The 20,004-nt window shown below is 31.8% G+C and overlaps 2 protein-coding genes across 2 annotated transcripts in view; one reads left to right on the top strand and one right to left on the bottom strand.

The window, feature by feature from the left end:
* LOC145317955 (uncharacterized) overlaps window positions 1-13,017 on the bottom strand; it is a 33,241-nt gene extending 20,224 nt beyond the window's left edge. The window contains exons 1-8 of the mRNA XM_080159244.1: window positions 12,981-13,017; window positions 12,566-12,628; window positions 12,245-12,299; window positions 11,844-11,893; window positions 10,668-10,759; window positions 7,788-7,871; window positions 7,141-7,171; window positions 6,012-6,132 (exon numbers count right to left, since the gene is read on the bottom strand). Coding sequence (XP_080015370.1) covers window positions 6,012-6,132; window positions 7,141-7,171; window positions 7,788-7,871; window positions 10,668-10,759; window positions 11,844-11,893; window positions 12,245-12,299; window positions 12,566-12,573 — 441 coding nt within the window. The 5' untranslated portion in view covers window positions 12,574-12,628; window positions 12,981-13,017. The remainder of the gene's footprint in view (window positions 1-6,011; window positions 6,133-7,140; window positions 7,172-7,787; window positions 7,872-10,667; window positions 10,760-11,843; window positions 11,894-12,244; window positions 12,300-12,565; window positions 12,629-12,980) is intronic.
* Window positions 1-20,004, top strand: part of LOC145316324 (uncharacterized) — a 98,594-nt gene that overhangs the window by 50,275 nt on the left and 28,315 nt on the right. The gene's annotated exons all lie outside the window — the stretch shown is intronic.

Here is a 20,004-nt window from a genome sequence, read left to right as displayed (position 1 = left end):
CATATCATGTGGAGGGTAGCATAACACCTAAATAAACAAGAATAACACATTCATATCATGTGGAGGGTAGCATAGCACCTAAATTAACAAGGATGACACATTCATATCATGTGGAGGGTAGCATAACACCTAAATTAACAAGGATAACAGATTCATATCATTTGGAGGGTAGCATAGCACCTAAATCAACAAGGATGAGACATTCATATCATGTGGAGGGTAGCATAGCACCTAAATTAACAAGAATAACAGATTCATATCATGTGGAGGGTAGCATAACACCTAAATTAACAAGGATGACACATTCATATCATGTGGAGGGTAGCATAGCACCTAAATTAACAAGGATGACACGTTCATATCATGTGGAGGGTAGCATAGCACCTAAATTAACAAGAATAACAGATTCATATCATGTGGAGGGTAGCATAGCACCTAAATTAACAAGGATGACACATTCATATCATGTGGAGGGTAGCATAACACCTAAATTAACAAGAATAACAGATTCATATCATGTGGAGGGTAGCATAACACCTAAATAAACAAGAATAACACATTCATATCATGTGGAGGGTAGCATAGCACCTAAATTAACAAGGATGACACATTCATATCATGTGGAGGGTAGCATAACACCTAAATTAACAAGAATAACAGATTCATATCATTTGGAGGGTAGCATAGCACCTAAATCAACAAGGATGAGACATTCATATCATGTGGAGGGTAGCATAGCACCTAAATTAACAAGAATAACAGATTCATATCATGTGGAGGGTAGCATAGCACCTAAATTAACAAGGATGACACAATCATATCACGTGGAGGGTAGCATAACACCAAAATAAACAAGGATAACAGATTCATATCATGTGGAGGGTAGCATAGCATCTAAATTAACAAGGATTACACATTCATATCATTTGGAGGGTAGCATAACACACAAATTAACAAGGATGACACATTCAAATCATGTGGAGGGTAGCATAACACCTAAATTAACAAGGATGACACATTCAAATCATGTGGAGGGTAGCATAACACCTAAATTAACAAGGATGACACATTCAAATCATGTGGAGGTTAGCATAACACCTAAATTAACAAGGATGACACATTCAAATCATGTGGAGGGTAGCATAGCACCGAAATTAACAAGGATAAGACATTCATTTATCAGACATCGGACAAATGGACATTCGAACTAACAATAATGATATTAGATCAAGCTCTTTTAATAATGAAAAAAAGGAATATTATTAAGAAATAAAGCTAAATTTATCGTATTAACAAGCAAAATCCTTCATCGTACCTAGTTTTAACGCTTACACGTTTGTCCTACCATTTCAGAGCTTCGCTTTGATAGATGTTGTCATCCTTGTTTCCAATATTTTTATCGACAAAATCTAAATATTTTATGTGGAACATTTGGCTATATGTAAACAAAAATTAATGTAACATACTATAAGTATACTTTGTGGTATATTTAATTTAAGAAAACAGTGATATATCATTTTGAAAATGTAACATAATTACAGACAATTAAAAGGCTAATGCAAAGCTCTTTAGAAAATTAAATTATACCTTTTATAAAAATATTACTTGTATTTTCATGATTGATATTAAGTCATATGGACTTAACTATACTAAGGATAATAAAGCTTCTCCTTAGTCTTTACTTCTTTTTATTTATGCCTCTTAAAAGGGAGGGGAAACAAATTTGCAGTATGGCTTCAAACCCGATTAATATCCGCTGGATTTGAACCGGTTCTCTGCCATAATGAAAAATCATGTATAGAAGTGTATTTGTATTACAAAAAATTTTCCACGAATATCAAAATAAAAATTATAAAATTAATACCAGTTTTGTTAGGCATTCGGCCCCTCGGGTCTAACAAAACTAGTTTTTATCTTACAATTTATCATCTTAATATCCGCGGAAAGCTGTCTATAAAACAATTAGATAAATAACTATTTTGAGTTTTTTTTCTTGAGCAATAGAATGAATACAAAAATGTTTAGTAACCTTAACCAAGCAAACCTTGTTTGATAAAAAAAACTGTTTTATTTTAAATAACCATGCCCCAAAATACCTTCCTGTTTTAACAAGCATTGTGCTTCAAGATGAATTATTATTTAAACAACCAGAGCAAAAAATGTTTTCTTTGCAATTTTACTTGTCATTGTTGTATTAATGGATGCATAATATACGTGGATATTATTAAATAGAAAAATTTTCGTCAATTTCGGTTGCTTATATGGAACTCGTTTATTGGTCTGTTCATTAATCCAATAGGAGGGGAGGGAATAAAGGTGGTGGAAGGGGGCAATCGTTATTATAGCCCACTGCAAGTTTCACTTTAATAGAGAACATGAAAATCTGGTGTAGTATCCAATTGATAATATATCTATTGTTGTATCACATTCTAAGCAAATAAACACAACAATAAGAGGTAAGGATCTTTCAATAGCAGAAAATATGCAGAAAAGAAGCATAGAATATATGGCTGTAATAAGGCAACTGATTATAGAAATTTATCGTATCGTATTAAACACAGTTTTCGTGGCTAGTAAAATAAAAAATCATAAGATTAATAAACATGTATTGATATATTATTTTTATCTTATTATTCGTCGAAAATTGTTTATAATACGAAACAGGAAATTTCAGTATGGCTAACTAGCGGTTATTAATTCGAAGTAATACTGGAAATATTTTTGCTTTTTCTCACAGTCGGAAATGTAATTATATTAGGTACACTTATAGTGTTGTAACATACAATAATTGTTATCATTAAAGAAAATAATAAAATTGAAGGAATTGCTTTTTTAACTACTTCAAATTGTAGAGCCTACAAATTTTTTTTTTCAAAAGATATTTTTGAATAAACTAAAGGTTTACCCCTAACCTCTAATAACTTTTTAAATTTGTGTTTAAAAAAATAGCTTAATTAAAAACAACCTATATGAAGCTATATATAAAGCTTCCCTGAAAACGACAACTGCATTGGTTCACCCGTTGTTTCGGATATGTTTGCTTCCAAAAAACGCTTACAATTTTTTTTTATTATAGGATGATAGGAAAATAAATATAAAACTTCAGTACATAAATAAGTACAAAATATTTTTCTTTCCCTGCTGAAATATATCACGTTTTGACATCCTTGTTGTTGCAAGACATCCCAACAGTTGTTGTTATAATTTGGTACAAAATTGGATGAAAGGTGGTAAATTCTTCCGCGTCGGTTTTTCTCGGGACAGGGAATTGTATTTTTAATAATAAAAAAAACAATTAGTGTCCTCTATAATACAATGTAGAATGATGTCTGTCCGTCCGTCCGTCTGTCTGTCTGTCCGTCCCTTAAGATCTCGGTAACCACTGAACCGATCGGATTCTACTCTTCAGGGAATATACCTACTGGTCCTGTGGTGGGTTTAGGCTATTTTCTTGGCGGTTGGGACACCCCCAACCGCCCCAAAACCAAAAAAAAATCCCCTCATTTTTTTTTTGCTGAAGATTTCCTTGGTCTTTTTTTGCTGAGGATTTCCTTAGTTCTTTTACGAATTTCGCCAAAAAAAAATTATCACTTCTTAGGGCAAAGCCCCTAGAGGCGGCGAAGCCGCTAGTATTATATAAAGTACTAAGCTTTTTTGTCTGTTGCTTAGGAAATCGCTAACCGCCGAACCGAAAGGGTTTTCCTTTATAATAAAGCTTCTTATAGGTTCAAGGAAGTTTTAAACTATTTTAGGAAGGGTATCTTCTCCATCCCAAATAGAGGTTCTAGGGGAGTAGCCGATTTTAGATTTATACTTCACGAAATTTTTGCAAGATCGTCCATAAATCCTGAATTTAAGAGGCCCTTTTTTCTTCATTTCTTTATCATAAAATTTATAAAAAGTATGAAACCTTATACCATTTTCCCCTTATAAACTTCATCTCTTATCCCCCCCCCCCTCAACAGAGAATAAGGTATTGTTCTGTGCAAAATGATAGCTACGAAAAAAATCTCTCAATATTTAAGAATAGTATTTGGAATTTTTAAAATTATGATTTTTTAGATATAGAAATCAACTTGGCTCCAATGTACTTAAAATATAAAAGTTGAAACAAATAATTCAAGTTTTATTTATATAGAATTTTTTTTGTAAAACATAAAAAACAGATCCAATTTCTCTTTATTTGTGTAAACCATGCAGGGCAAACGTCTTGAACACTTTTTTTCTCTTCGCACTTGTGTATTGTTTAAATGGATATATTATTTCTTGGATGTTGCACCAGGTTATTATATACTCTGATAAAGTAAAGCTCGCAGCTGGATAAAATAATGATAACCACCATCCACCCCCTTTACCCCATCTCCTCCCCTCTTACTGGATGAACGAACGGACCAATAAATGAGGTCCATATAAGCAAGCTAAATTGACGACAATTTTTTCCCTGTCAATATATCCACGTATATTCTATATCTTTTATTGTGTGTGTGTGTTTTTGCTTTGTCGGAAACTTTAATCTTTATTTTCGTGGTGGAAAAATAATAACAAATGATGTTTTTTCACGACCCTGGTGCATTTTTTTAGCAATGAATGTGAAAGAAAAAACAATCAGGATTTTTTATATATATAGAATTGCTTTTTTTGGTTAACATGTCAACAATGAAATCTTTTTTTCAGTTTTTTTCGTAGCGAAGATACTTCAACTATATATATCCGTCTGTCTTTTATCTATGTTAAGTGAAAGATTTAATTTTATCGGTTTATGTTTTTTTTCTTTGTCAATCATAATCGTCGCTTATAAAACACAATAAGTCCAACTGTCCGTCTGTTACGCCATGGTTGCTAAACAGATATTCCGATAATTATTTTTACAGAAAATTGGCAACACGTAAAATAAACATGACCATGAACATGGCCGTCAAAAATATTCGCCAGAATCCAACATTTTGCAAGTTGGAGAAATGTGTAACCCCCCACTATACTACTAATCAGTGGATTATTGAATACAGAAAGGATAATATGTCAATAAATTGGCTAGTTCTATAAAACTTCATTCCCCTCAATTTTATCATTTCTAATTTATCAAAACGAATTTCTTTGACTTTTCAAGTCATGAGCAAAATTGTATGCCAAAAGGCATAATTCATTAAATATGTTTTGTTATTGATATTTGTCTAAATATCCAAAAATTTTACTAAAATTGTTTCAACTATTTTTAATTTGTGTGTGTGTGTGTGTGTTTTGTAGTATGAAACCATGTTTTAAAAATTATAATGTAGAGGGGAGGAGGGGGGTGGTTCTGAGGCATGCAAATAAAGGAACATTCCTAAGATTTATTCAATTCTTGTTGCTAAAAACCACAGGATTTCTCAAGTAATAAAGAAAGAATAATAATGCTAAGATGAATATTGAATAACAATGAAAAAATTATGAAATAGTTAGTGGTTAAATTATCTTGTTAAGCATTTATAAATTGTGGTGGAGAAAAATAAATTATTTGAGATTGTAAATGTCGAATAATTTAATTTTAAAAAACAATTATTAAGTATCTACGTGCTTTAATATTAAATTTTAATCTTCCTTATCATTGAAAAGTTCAAGGAGTTTTTTTACTATTTATCAATTTTTTGAATCATACCATAAAACAAAACTAACATTTATTAGGCTTCTTAAAAACATTTAACCCAAGCAACTTTGTGCATAAAATCTTCTGATAGATTAATGAAGTAACAGCTAATTATAAAGTATCTTTAGTTAAAAAGAGTTATGTATTTTTATGCTAAATGGTCTTGCGGACATAATGTAGCTTTAAATTGTTTGAGCCTCTAAAAAAGTTTATAAAAACTAAATATTATTATGATAATGGGACAAATCCTATACAATTTCTTAAACTAGCCTAGGATTTAAAGTTTCTTAAGCCTTGTACATTTCTTTGATATGTATTAGGGCTTAAAAAATCCCAACTTGGCTAGCAATGCATGTTTTTATATGATTTGGCATAATATTACTCATACCTGTCCCTCATGTCTAGTTCCAATTTTCTGGCACATGCACCTGGCCTGTCCAGGTTCTGTATTCCAGCGCCCGTTGTAGCATTCATGGTAGGAACTCTGCCCAGGACATTGCCAGATACATCTACATTAATATAATAATTTAATTCCAACTTTATTAATTCTAAATTAATTCTACATAAAATGGATGTAGAATATACGTGGATATTATTATGACAGAGGGAAAATTTTCGTTCAGGTATGTTGATAAATGTTGATACTCGTTTATTGGTCAATTATTTCATTCAATAGGAGGGAAGGGAATAAGGGTAAAGGAGGTGAAAGGGGAATCGTTATTTTAGCCAGCTACAAGTTTCTTTTATTAGAGAACATGAAAATCTCAGGGAGTAAGGGAGGGGACAATGGATCGAATATTCAATTTTTAGGAGTCTCAGACTTTGGGTACTGGCTTAAAGGGAATGTGCAAGAATTTAGCAGTTTCTGACTTAATTTGGGTACTAGCGCAGAGAATGCTGCTAACTCGTTTGTTAGTTTTGTATTTTGCAGACAAGTATCAATAAACTTTGTTTGTTATGATGTGGCTGGTTTTAACAATTTTTTTCTCTCCAGAAAATATCATTTCATAGATAAAAACTTTACTGTGATATTTGTTTAATAAAAAATCTAAGAATCCAATTGAATTTTAGGGTATGGGACTATGGGTTGAATGGGTTCCAGGGAGATTTTTCTAGTTATTAATTACAGAATGGTTACGTCAGTCTGATAAGCTGGTAATATAATTTTCAAATGAATGCTTTTTCTTGGAACTTTCTTCTTATCTTATTGTTTTCTTTATTGTATTAACTCTCCCTTTAATATTTCCTCCATATTATCCGGATTATTCTGGATTTCAAGGTCTTTCGGCAAATGCTCTTAAATTGAATTAATTGCCCATTGTCCCCTCCCTTACTCCCTGTGAAAATCTAGTGTAAGTTTTAATATAACTAATTGTACATTTCATATCGCTCCAATGAATTGAAATATTGATTTAACACATTAATGTTATCCTTATTCTAAAAGGTAGGATGTAAGCATATATGTTTGTCACCTAAGATATTGCTAAGCTGCATATAGCTCCATAATAATAACTTACTTAGTACCACTTGGAACAGGGTTGCCAAGACCTGCGTCAGGAAAACAATACCAGCTGCCACCAAAATAATAACTTACTTAGTACCACTGGGAACAGGGTTGCCAAGACTTGTGTCAGGAAAACAATACCAGCTATCACCATAATAATAACTTACTTAGTACCACTTGGAACAGGGTTGCCAAGACCTGCGTCAGGAAAAGAATACCAGCTGCCACCATAATAATAACTTACTTAGTACCACTGGGAACAGGGTTGCCAAGACCTGAGTAAGGAAAACAATACTAGCTACCATCATAATAATAACTTACTTAGTACCACTGGGAACAGGGTTGCCAAGACCTGCGTCAGGAAAACAATACTAGCTACCATCATAATAATAACTTACTTAGTACAACTGGGAACAGGGTTGCCAAGACCTGCGTCAGGAAAACAATACTAGCTACCATCATAATAATAACTTACTTAGTACAACTGGGAACAGGGTTGCCAAGACCTGCGTCAGGAAAACAATACTAGCTACCATCATAATAATAACTTACTTAGTAAAACTGGGAACAGGGTTGCCAAGACCTGCGTAAGGAAAACAATACTAGCTACCATCATAATAATAACTTACTTAGTACCACTGGGAACAGGGTTGCCAAGACCTGCGTCAGGAAAACAATACCAGCTGCCGCCATAATCCTCTTCAATTCCTTTGCATTGAGAATCTTCTTCACTCAAACATATTTCTAAACAAGAAAAATTACTGTTATAATGAGTGTCAATTAGTTAGGTTTTTCCTGTAACAGCCCAAATTGAATTTGAACTGTTTTTTACCAAATCATTCAGCCTTTTCTAAGATCCTATTAGACACACCAAAATATGCACTATTTATAAAACTCTATAGATCCATTGTATTTAAGGTCAGAATAAAGCAAAATTTAGAAAAAAAAGGAAGAATTCAAAAAGAAATGTAAGAGCATCTTTAGGAACAGCCATCATATCCAACCTCCCCCGCCCCCTCCGGAAAATCCGATTGTAATAAAACAGATACATCTTTTGGGGGTTGAAAAAATGTTGTAGGGTGGGGAGAATGGTGATTATTAACACCATTAATACAGTAAAAAAAAAAAAGGTTTGAAATCCTTTAATAATACCATCTTTATTTGGTTTTCAAAAGAGCCTCGCTACTGTTAACATTTAATTCTTTGTTATTGTGACAAATGTCACGTGAAGGAAAAACGATGAGAAATTTAAAATTTTGTCCTCCTGACTTTGATGAAAAATTAGGATAATTTCAAGAGCATTAATATACATTTATCGTGTGTTCAAAATTTTTACCCAGAGTTTAAATAATGCTCTAATTTTTCGATGATATTTTACATGTATATTTCATTTTTTAAGAGGGGCACTTGGTTTTTCCCTAGCAAAAGCATAATGCTAATTGTAATAAAACATTCAAGTACATAAAAAGCTCCCCTAAAAGGGAAACTCAATTGAATCATTAGGGTGCGCGATCTTAAGGGACAAACAAAAAACCTTTATACAAGAAGATCTTTTTGATAAAAAATAAAATAATTTTTTTTCTATCCATAATAAATGCAAACATAATCATGAATGATAAATTCACTGAGTGAAAAAAGTCTTTGATACTTCCCAGCTATTTATTGAAATATATTTCGGTGGACATTGCACCCTCATCAGTCTAAATGACATAAATCATATTAATTTAATTTACATATTAAAAGATAGGTAAAAATAAAGAAATGTGTAGAACTATAAAGGAAGAAATTGTTGCTAAAAAAGAAGAAAATCATGAATGTGTATTGAATTAGACTTTTGTCATACGATAATATAAACATTATACCACTCTATACAAGAAAATTATTATTGTTGAGAATTTTGACAATAAAATAATTGTTAGTTGATGGTTTTTGATAAAGTATGTTGAACTACAAGGGAGGGAGGGGTCAGTGGGCTGTTTATCATATAGTCCCCAATGTTTTATAAAAACGTTTTCTTATTCGTTAGCTAAACAACTTTGGACACTTTTAATGAATTTTGATTAGTTGGTTAATGAAGTTGAGTGTCCAAATGTTTCAATGTCCAAGTGGTAATTTTGTTACCATCATTGGGATGGGGATGTACATCAATTTATTTATCATTGTCTTATCCCTTCAGATCCCTGGTTGAACTAAGATTACAACTTTACTTAATTTTAATTTTCTCTTGGTGTCTCAAGGTTATGGAAAAGTTATCATTATCTTATTAGTACTTATTTAATATTCATGATTTTTGTTTATAAAAAAGGTTATGTGTTCCACATGTCATTTAAAAAAAGGATGCAGTGCCAGGGATCTAAATGGACAAGATAAAGGCTAATAATTTGATGTACATCCCAAATGATGACACATAAAATTACCCCTTCTGTATATTACAAATAGTGGTTCAAACGTTTGGACTCTCAACTTAATGATCCAATAAATTTAAATCAATAAAAGTCCCCAAAGTTGTTGAGCCAACAAATTAAAAATCGTTATTGTAAACTTTGTGGACAAGTGTAATAAACTGCCCGATGTCTCCTCCCTCCCTGATTCAGTGCCCTAACTTTGTACAGGAAGTCTTGTTTATTTTTGCCTTTCAATTTACATTATAAATTCAAAAGTTAGGTTTTGGTTTGAAATGATATTGGGGGGTGAGCCATATATCCTCACAAAATAGCCTAAAACCTACACTGTACCAATGCAAAACTTTCTTGAAAATTGGCCATACGTCTACGAGAATTACAGGATATAGAAAAGAACTGACAAATATATATCACAATATAAAATGGACATTATTATAGTATACTAGCGACAGGGTCACTATCATCTAGGGGCTCTGCATTGAAAGAAAAATATCCTATAATAATCTCAAGGCTTAAATCTAAAATTTAAATACCCTAAAACCATTCTAGGACCTCAGTAAGTTGATTAGTTATAGTTATTAAAATCTTGAGCTTTAGACAAGAAAAATTAAACTACTTTACATACAAAAGTTACCAAATAGATTTTACAGTACCTACAACATCTGTAAAATATAAAATAACTTGTTTGTAAAAAATCAATTATTTAGTAATTGTTTTTAGATATTATCTTTTAGTTGCTAGTTAATAGGACATAATTAGATAATAATAAGCCCGGAGACACAATCATAAAGTTCCGTATAGGAATATTAGTGGCTTCGCCCCCTGCACATAATATTAGTTTTAAAATCATCAACTTTTTTGCAGGGGGGGGGGGGGTAGTTCGTGTTTCCCAGTCCCAACCCCTGGAAAATATTTTGTCCAGTACGATTAATATCCGCTATAACCATATTGAAAAAAAATCATGAATAGCATCTTATTAGAGACAATTTTCTATCAATATTAAAATAAAATTAGTTTTGTTAGCCCGGGACTTTGGCCCCTCGAGGCTATCAAAACTGGTTTTAATATTATAATTCTTTATTTTAATATCCGCGGAAAGCTGTCTATAATACGATCCATGACAAGAAAACTAAAATACCTGGTCCACTGATACAATCCTGACAAGGCTCTTCTCGGTCACACGAGGAAAACAGAAAACATGAAAAGGGGAAGGCTCCATCTCTTTCATACCTGTGAAAAATTTTGGGGTGTAGTGACATCGCCTCTTAAGGGGCGTTTCGACGTATTTTGACAGTAGCTTTTGATTGTTTATTTTAGGTTAGGTGATTGCCCTGCAGGGTTCGAGCTCCCCGCAGGGGCTAGAAATAGGAGAAAAGCTACTGTAAAAATACTACGAAACGCCCCTCAAGAGGCGATGTCACGAAAGGGACTATACCCAAATTTTGTTCTAAATCTATTTTGTTATTTTATAATGTTCACATAATAATAATAATAACTTTTATTTTTAGTAACTCTTGTTACTAGATAATCACATAATTATCAGTTATATATTGCATAATATAATTATGATAATATTTATTATTAATGACTAATATCATGTTTTATTATTAGGTAAGTTTAAATAAGAAAATCAGTTTAAGATTATAATCTAAAATCTACCAAATTGCATATATAGATAATTTCAGCGTCAATGTTTAAAAAGTTCAACAAGGATATTATTGTAATAAGCAGCGTAAGCACAGCAGACAGACGAACGGACCGACCGACCTTAGTTTACATTAGCTTGCGCTGTTAAAATTTAAATAACCATCAAGGGAATTGGGAGATCAGGGCTCAACAGTCGCGCCTCTAAACCTGTCCCAAATATGGCCTTCCCTGTTTCGAAAGCATCCAAACGGGTATAAATTTGAGGCTCAGTTGCGTATGATGCGAGACTGTCGAGCCCTTAGGAAATTTTGTAAAATTAGTTGACTAATTAAAGTATCAATATATCAATATAATTGATTCTTTTTGTATTTTACTATTTGTATATTGAAGGTTTAAACATTATATTTCAACAAAATAAATTCATATAAATATTTTTATTGCCTGTAATTAACCTTCGTTTAATTTTTTTATATAAAATTGAGCAAATTCCAGTTAAACAGAAAGTGGACTATAATTTTTTTAAATTTTATACTTATATACTCATTTTTATGTTAGGCATAGTGAAGTAGGGTTGACTAAATACTCATTATTTAACAATTTTGGAAAGGGGGGGTTCGTTGGTCCACTCATTGGTTCTAGGAATTGCAAATAAAAATATTTGATTTACCATGTAAAGTATCTGCAATTCTCTGTCTGAGCACAAGCTTCTTGACATGTCTAAAAATATTAAAAATAAATATTTGCCACAAATAGATTATTTATTTTCGTTAAATGATATTAATGGCTGCGCTATTTGCCTCTAGGGGCTAAATAATGGTTGAACGATATTGGTTTTTTTAACACCCTTATGTCTGTATATATGTTGATATAACTTAAAATAAAATTGGTTCAAATAAAGTTTAAATATTCAATATTTTGTGCTTAAATAAAAACTAACACTGTAATTGCAAAGCATCTTAAGGACAAAATAACATCAATATTTCATTAATTTAACAGGTTTATTTCTTTTTTACCAAGGAATAGTGGGACTTGTTTTGCAATTATGCTAATTTAAATGCTTTGCTTTACCTGTCTGACTGTGGATCTGTCACTAGTTTGAAATGGAAATTCTGTTACTAGAGATCTAAAAATAAATATTTTACAAATAATTTTTGTAGATAAAATAAGAAGAAAGTTTCGATATAATAGATCACCCCCCCCCCCCTTCCACTTCTCGCTTCAAAAAAGGGGTAACAATGAGACTTAGTAACTTAAGGCTTTAGTCCTAAGTTACAGCAAAAGCAATTAATACAAATCCCTGTATCCAATGCACGACTTAAAAATACAGGGTTTTTTTATTGGGGGGGGGGGGGGGAGTGTTTTAAATTCAAATATTTTTTTTAAATTTACCTTAACATATTGCTACCTTCTCTCCTACAAGCTGTTTGCGAATAACAAGCAAAATCCAATTGCCTAAAAATGAATTAAAAATAAACACATTTTCTAAAAATGTTAAGAATTTCGAAATAATAATTTAGTTGCACGATCTTTGCCTGGAAGTTACAATTAATTTTATGTACTTAGTAATAAGTCAAGCTGAGTTGCTTAGACGTCCAAGTGTGGAGGGGGGGATAAAGTGAAGTTTACCCCCCTCAATTCTTAGAACCCCTCATTTTATCAATTTCAAAAAAAAGCTAGGACGTCCTTGCTTTGTTGTTGAAAGTAAATCTACTCTACTTATCAATTGAAAGTGCTAGTTCTCTCTATAGAATGTATTTAGATGTATATATTAAATTTTAGTGTATAGAAAAAAAAACTTTGTTACCTTTGAAATCTGGATGCACCATTAACATGAGATATTACTGCAAGATATGACAATATTATATTTCCTAAATTTGTCTATAGCATCTACATAAACAGAAAATTGAGTGCTAATAAGCACTGAAAACACCCCTTCCACTTATTTTTAAGATAAATTTAAAATGAGATGAGGTAAATTTTTATTCTCTGCCTAGCCCCGGTGTGAGCTATAACCCTGCGGAGCCTAAAAGTATGATGCCCTAACCAGTGGGTCTAACCAGTACCCAATATAACCGAACCTAACATGAAAGTAATAAATGTACAAAAGAGAAAAATAAAAAAAGAGGAAAACAATAAAGGGGGGATTCAGTGCTCAAAAAAGGCAATTTGAGGCCTAGAATTGAAAAAACTGAAATAACATATAACTAATAAGGGACATTTATCTAGCTAGGAATACTTAAATTTTATGAGGTTTCTATAGAAATAAGATAAATTATCATTCCTGATATGAATACAATGATGGATATTTGGGTAGACAACATCTTTATATTTGACAAATAATTAGATAAATTGATTGTAAATGTCGTCGTCTGCATTTTGAGGCCTCTCATCTTCGTATTTGTGATCAACTATGCTTCATCATCATTTTCTACGTTTTCAGCATCTTCCTTAAACATATTGACATCATTAGTTTTGGTTTTATTGGTTATGCTCTTAAGTTTGTTTGTGTATTAATTTATTAAAAATGTATTAATAAGCTGAAATCTCCTTATTTATTTTGTTTCAGAACAGAAACGGTTTGGAACCAGCGGAAATTAATCGGATACTTAGTTATACTGAAGAGGGTGTAAGAGTGGTTTTCTTAATAATAATAGCCTAAAATAATAAATTCCTAGAACTCAAAATTCAAGTTGGTTTATTATTATTGAATATTTTTAGGGCAGACAGTGACATACTATTTCCTTGAGAAAAAAACTGGTTCGCACACTCAAAATATCTATTGAACTATTTTCTATATGACTATTGCCATTTAAATGGAATCATAAATTGCAGAATAAAATGCACTTAAATTGATCAGGAATCCATTTGTTTTCTTTAATTTTAAGCCTAATTTATTTGACAATCAATCAATCAATTTTGTTGCAAGATAATTTTAAGTCAATATTTTGAACATGATTTATCTTTTCCTGCAAAAATGATTAATGGTATTTTTTTATTTCCTTTCTAAATTAATAATATTTCTAAAATAATTTTAAATATTTTATATTTTTTCATATAAAATATTTAATTCGTTAATAGAGCTTCAAAATCAATTTTAGATTTTTATTTTAATGATAATGATAAAAAATTTCTCGTATTCATTCGAATCCGGTGGATAGGAACCGGTTCTCATCCATACGAAAAAACTATGTCTAGCATCGTATTATATCCAGCCGGTGTTTTCGGCACTTTGGGACTTAAAAAAACTAGTTTTAATCTTTTAATTGTACATTCTATATCCGCGGAAAGCCGTTTATGAAATGATGCGAGAAATAACTATTCTAGTATGGCTTCTAATCCGATTAATGTCTGCTGGATTGTAACCGTATTACAGACAATTTTCTACGAATACTAACGTAGGAGTCCCAAACGTCGGAGTGGACAAACGCAAGAGTCCCAAACGCAGGAGTCCCAAACGTCGGAGTGGACAAACATAGGAGTGGGAAAAACGTCGGAGTGGACAAACATAGGAGTGGGAAAAACGTCGGAGTGGACAAACATAGGAGTGGACATTGCTTAAGTAAAACGCAGGACTGTCCGCTATTTTAATAATATGACAATTTTGAAATTTTTTTATACCCCTGTCTACAAAATAATGGTTATGGCCGCAGCACTCGGCCCCCTAGCCTGCCTAGCCGCAGCGCTCGGCCCCCTGGCCTATAACCTAACCTAACCTAACTAAGAAAAATAAGGGGACCGAGCGAGGGGTTGGGGGGTTGTATAAAAAATTTAAAATTGAAAAAAAATTCAAAAATGAAAAAACAAACAAAATTGAAAAAAAAATCAAAATTGAAAAAAAAAATTTGGGACTCCTGCGTTTGTCCACTCCGACGTTTGTCCCAAAAATCCTGCGTTTGTCCACTCCGACGTTTGTCCCACTCCTGCATTTGTCCCACTCCGACGTTTTGGACTCCTGCGTTTGTCCACTCCGATGTTTTTCCACTCCTACGTTTGGGACTCCTACGTTTGTCGTGGAACCAATAATACCAGTTTTGTAAGCTCGGGCCTTCACCCTCTTGGGGCTTTATGGTTTTAATCTTTTATTTTTCCTTTCAATAAACGCGAAAAGCTGTCTATAATACGATTTGATAAATAACTATTATAAATATTTTGCAGCATGAAATTAAAATTATCTAAATGCCACACAGCAATGTCATAATATAATTAATTTCTTTTTCGTAATTTCAAATATTTCCCATCGAAATGAAGCGTCTAGCAAAAAATTGAAGCGCATTATAGATTTTTACAATCCCCTAATTACATAATTTTCTCATATTCATACGTACATGTTAAGGGGCGTGCACAGGAATTTGTCAGGTCAATAAAAATTGTAAAATTCCACTAATTATCTAATTTTTTGGATATATTTTAATCTTTCTATTGATAAATTTAAATTCTATCTTCTGCTTAGTCAAAATAAAATTTACCCTTCACTTCCCAAACTCGAACTTATTATCCCCCACCCCTCCTCGCGTGTATTTTTTCCTAGGGTGGGTACACCACCGACTCATGGAAATAGTTAGAGGGGTGCTTAGTTGGAAATTACCGCAAGATAACAGCGTTACAGACTTTAAATGTATGATATAATAATGTACAGAGCATGCTTTGGAGTATTATAAAATAAAAAAAGTCTTTAAATTGTTCATCAATTCTTAAACAAAACTAATTAAAATATTAAAAATTTAATGGTCGGAGAAATTCCATTATTAAAGGTCAAAAATGGAATGAATTAATAGTTAAATTAAAATTTTAGAATTGCTTTCAATGCAAGGCTGCTCTACAAGTAACACTAAGTTTGTTTTAGTTTTTATTATTTTGATCAAAACAAAGGCTTAGAACTATTGCACTTTTCCCTCTACACATCCACATTTTCTCCTTTATACTTTTTTAACTTAAACTGGGCCGTTTTTCATTGTTTGAAAATGAACAGGATGATTTAATTTTAAGATTGGCCCCGTTTTTACATGCTAATATTGTCCTTGTATACGCACACACTTGAAATAAACTTTACTTGGTTAAATGGTTAATGTAGATATAAATATAAAGATTTGACGCCATATTGCTTAAGATCCCTAATAAGAAACCTTTTAATTTAAACTAAATTTTGCTTTTATAAATGTAAATATTTTGTAATAAAGTTTATAAAAATTTAGGAGTAGATTCTAAATTATAGTCAAGCAGTGGCGTGCCCAGGGTTCTGCCAGGGGGTTGTTAACCTTAAGGGGGCATTGACACCTCATATACCCTCCACACGCATTTGCAGTAATCACTAGCAGATTTTTTAATTTCGGAATATTTCCCACAAAGAAGAACTTTTTATTAGAAGTTAATCTTTAATTTAAAAGAAAAGTCTTGATTTGTGTAAATTATAAGAAAATCTAATTACCAGGGTAACAAAACTAACAAAAAGTTTAGAGAAAATAATCAAATTTTCTGTTGTTATGACAGGGACACTTTTAAATATATGAAATAAATCCATTGAATAGAGATAATCTAGAGATACACTCTCTAAATCAGGCATTAGGAAAACATTAGAGGAACAACCCAGTCATATTATTGGTTGGAAAATGTACATATTTTAGAAAAAAAGGCCGGTTATTTCTCATCTCATTCGCATAATTCAGCTATAAATAGTCGCATTAATTCGGATAAAGCTCTGTTAGGTTTAATTAAATCGTGTATAAATTTCTCCGCTCGAGTAATGTGAAGCATATGATAAAACATATTTTAGTAGCTAGCTCTTGAGAAATTATACCCTCGAAAGATTTCGATACTGGTATTAAAAAGAGTCATGTATAATAAACATAAGTAAAGGTGTTTGTCTGCTGGAATTTCCTTGTTAAATTTGACGAGTTTTGGGGTGAGACAGACCATCTAGATATATTATGTCTATTGTCCATTGTTACCCGGGTACTTTAGATTACGTCACCCTCACTATTTATTGTCAATTTTTGATCAAAGATTCTATTGTCTTATTTTCTTTTCAAAGTTTCAAAGGGGTAGTGTTTTGAATGTCAACGCTGAAAAAAAGAAATCTTTTAATGATAAAAAGCTTTAAGAAATGCCTTAATTTTCTTGTAATTATTGTATCAAATTTATGTGTATTTTAATGGTTCATTTCAGGGATCTAAATGAAGAAGACAATGGCATATAAATTGATGACATTTCTAGTGATGTTACACAAAATTACCCTTTCTGTACATTGCAATTAGTGGTAGAAATTTTAAACTTTAAACTTAAAACTTAATGAATTAACCTATTAAAATTTAGCCCCCAAAGTGGATGAGCCAACGAATAAGCCAACAGTATTATAAAACTTTGGGGAATAGTGTAATAGGTAGCCCAATGTACCCTCCTTCCTCCCTGGGTTCATTTATATGTAATACATTTTCTTTGTCTAAGCAAGGATGACTTCGTCCATGCAATAAGAACAAGAACAAAAGAAACAAGACAACAAGAAAACTATTAAACAGTACGATTTCGTTCACATGGAAAGGTAGAGGGCTAGATCCGATTTTGTACAAACAAATAATTTTTAGACGCAGAATATCAAAACCCTTGTCCTGTTTTTTTAGACTTATGAAGCTTTACCTAGATTCCAGGATAGTTTTAGGCTATTTTTCAGCCCCCTTCAAATAAAGAGCCCTTAAAAGCTAGGGGCGCAGCCGCAATAAAATTATAAAAATATAGTTTTAAGATACTAATAAGTTAATCTATAAATATAGAATAACACCGCTATTTTATTACTGTTTCGACCGTACAATAATTTTGTGAAAAATTTAGTTGTAAAAAAGAAGAATTAGTGCAATTAAATTTTATGTATTAATTGCATAATGTGTAAGAATACTAAGATATGCAAATTTATATTTCAAACATCATTTAAATTCTATAATATAATGTAGTAAGGTTTTTTGTCTGAAGTTTCACATAGGTCCATGGATGATTTATGCTTTGGGATGGTTTTAGGCTATTTTTCTGCCTTCATATTTTCCTTTTGAATAAAAAAGCCCCTATATGTAGTATATAAAGAGAAGCCATAATAAAGCCAACGTCAGAAAAACAAATTACAAATGTCAATATTATGTCAGACATGGCCACCTTTTAAAATGCCATAAAAATGTATGTTGACATAATGGATGTAGAGAATGCGTGAATATTATGACAAAGGGAAAAGTTGTCGTCAATTTAGCTTGTTAACATGGAACTCGTTTATTGGTCATCCAGAGGAGGGGAGGGGATGGGGTAAAGGGGGTGGCAGGGGAGAATCAGTATTTTAGCCCGCTCCAAGTTTCACTTTATTTGAGAATATGAAATTCTGGTGTAAAATTCAAGAAATAATTATGTGACATTAATTACAGCCGTTTTGGTGTCACAGACTTAACATTTAAAATATTTATTTCATTAAATGAAACAATATACAAAGTAAAAAGGTTATGATTATTGTTTGTTAAAATGTTAGTGTTTATGTGATGATAGTACATTTTAAATTAATACATTATTAATAGTTAAAGATAGTATTACATAGCTTGTTATATCGGTATTTAGTTATAAGCACGTTCATTTGTTAGATAGTTGAGTAGCTTGTTTAGTGGTTTATTTTTTTTCACTTTTCACTGTATGATATTATTATAAGCAAGCTTTAATGAGTTGATAAGTAGATAGTAAGCAGAGGGGAGGATTGCGAATGTTGGGTGTTGGAGGGCCACAGTCCAAGGTCTCTGTGGAATCACAATGAAAATTTCTTTATGTTAATGACCCTGATTTTGAACTTTATAAAAATAAGCAAGAGAAAATGGTTTGAATATAACTCACTGTGGGCTACAATTGAATCAAGACAAAAGTAAGTGCCGAGCCCTGGGACCTATGTAGGGTGAAAATAGACATAAATCCTTGATGATTCCAGGTGGAGACAAAATATTTTAGCGGGGTCTTTTGGTTTTTTTTCAATTTAAAGTTCTGAAAAAAAATTGAAAAAAATATTAAAATCTTTAATAAAAAACAAACAAAAAATGATTTATAATATTTTTTTTTTATTTAAAGATACAAACAACTTATATAAATACTATAAGCTTTAAAAAAATCACAATTTTCAAATTTAGACTTTCAATATAAAGATTTGTAGAAAAAACCTAACAACAAATTCTAACATATTTCTGATCAACATAGCAATAAAACGTCTTTTGCAAAATCTTTATCATCAAAAATAAATAGCACTTACTAAAGACTTTTTTTCATTTAAACTTATACTTTTCACATTATTTAACTTTAAAGATTGATTTTTTTAAAAAGAAAGGTTGCGTGATTTTTTTATTCATAATTAATTGCCTAATTTTGAGATTCAGATAAAAAACCTTACTGCTTTATATCATTGGATACTCTACTAGCAGCGGCTACGCCTCTAGAGGCATATAGGGACCCTTAAGTTGGGGGGGAAGACGAACCCCCCCTTACAATTAAAGTTTTTTTAATGAAAAAGTTAAAAACATTTATTTTGGAGAGTTGATTCTCTTGGGATAGTGATGGTACCCTTCCCCAAAATAGTAATAAACCTTACCAGGACATATAAGAAGCTACCATGTAAAGGAGAACCATATTGGTTCAGTGGTTAGTGAGATCCCTTGGTGCACAAAGACTCACATAGAACGTGTTACTTTAATTTAAAGATTATACACAGAAACTCTACAATCAGAGTATGTCTGTTTGTTCATCAGTCTGTATAAAAACATTACAGAATATATTTATTTGGTACTAGCGGCTACGCCCCTAGAGGCCTTTAGGGGCACTTGAGA

The sequence above is a fragment of the Acartia tonsa genome, chromosome 4, assembly GCF_053477335.1.
Source record: "Acartia tonsa isolate MP-2025a chromosome 4, ASM5347733v1, whole genome shotgun sequence".
Classification (NCBI taxonomy): Eukaryota; Metazoa; Arthropoda; class Copepoda; order Calanoida; family Acartiidae; genus Acartia; species Acartia tonsa.
Note: the sequence above shows the minus strand (reverse complement) of the source record. Positions and strands in the feature narration are given on the sequence as shown.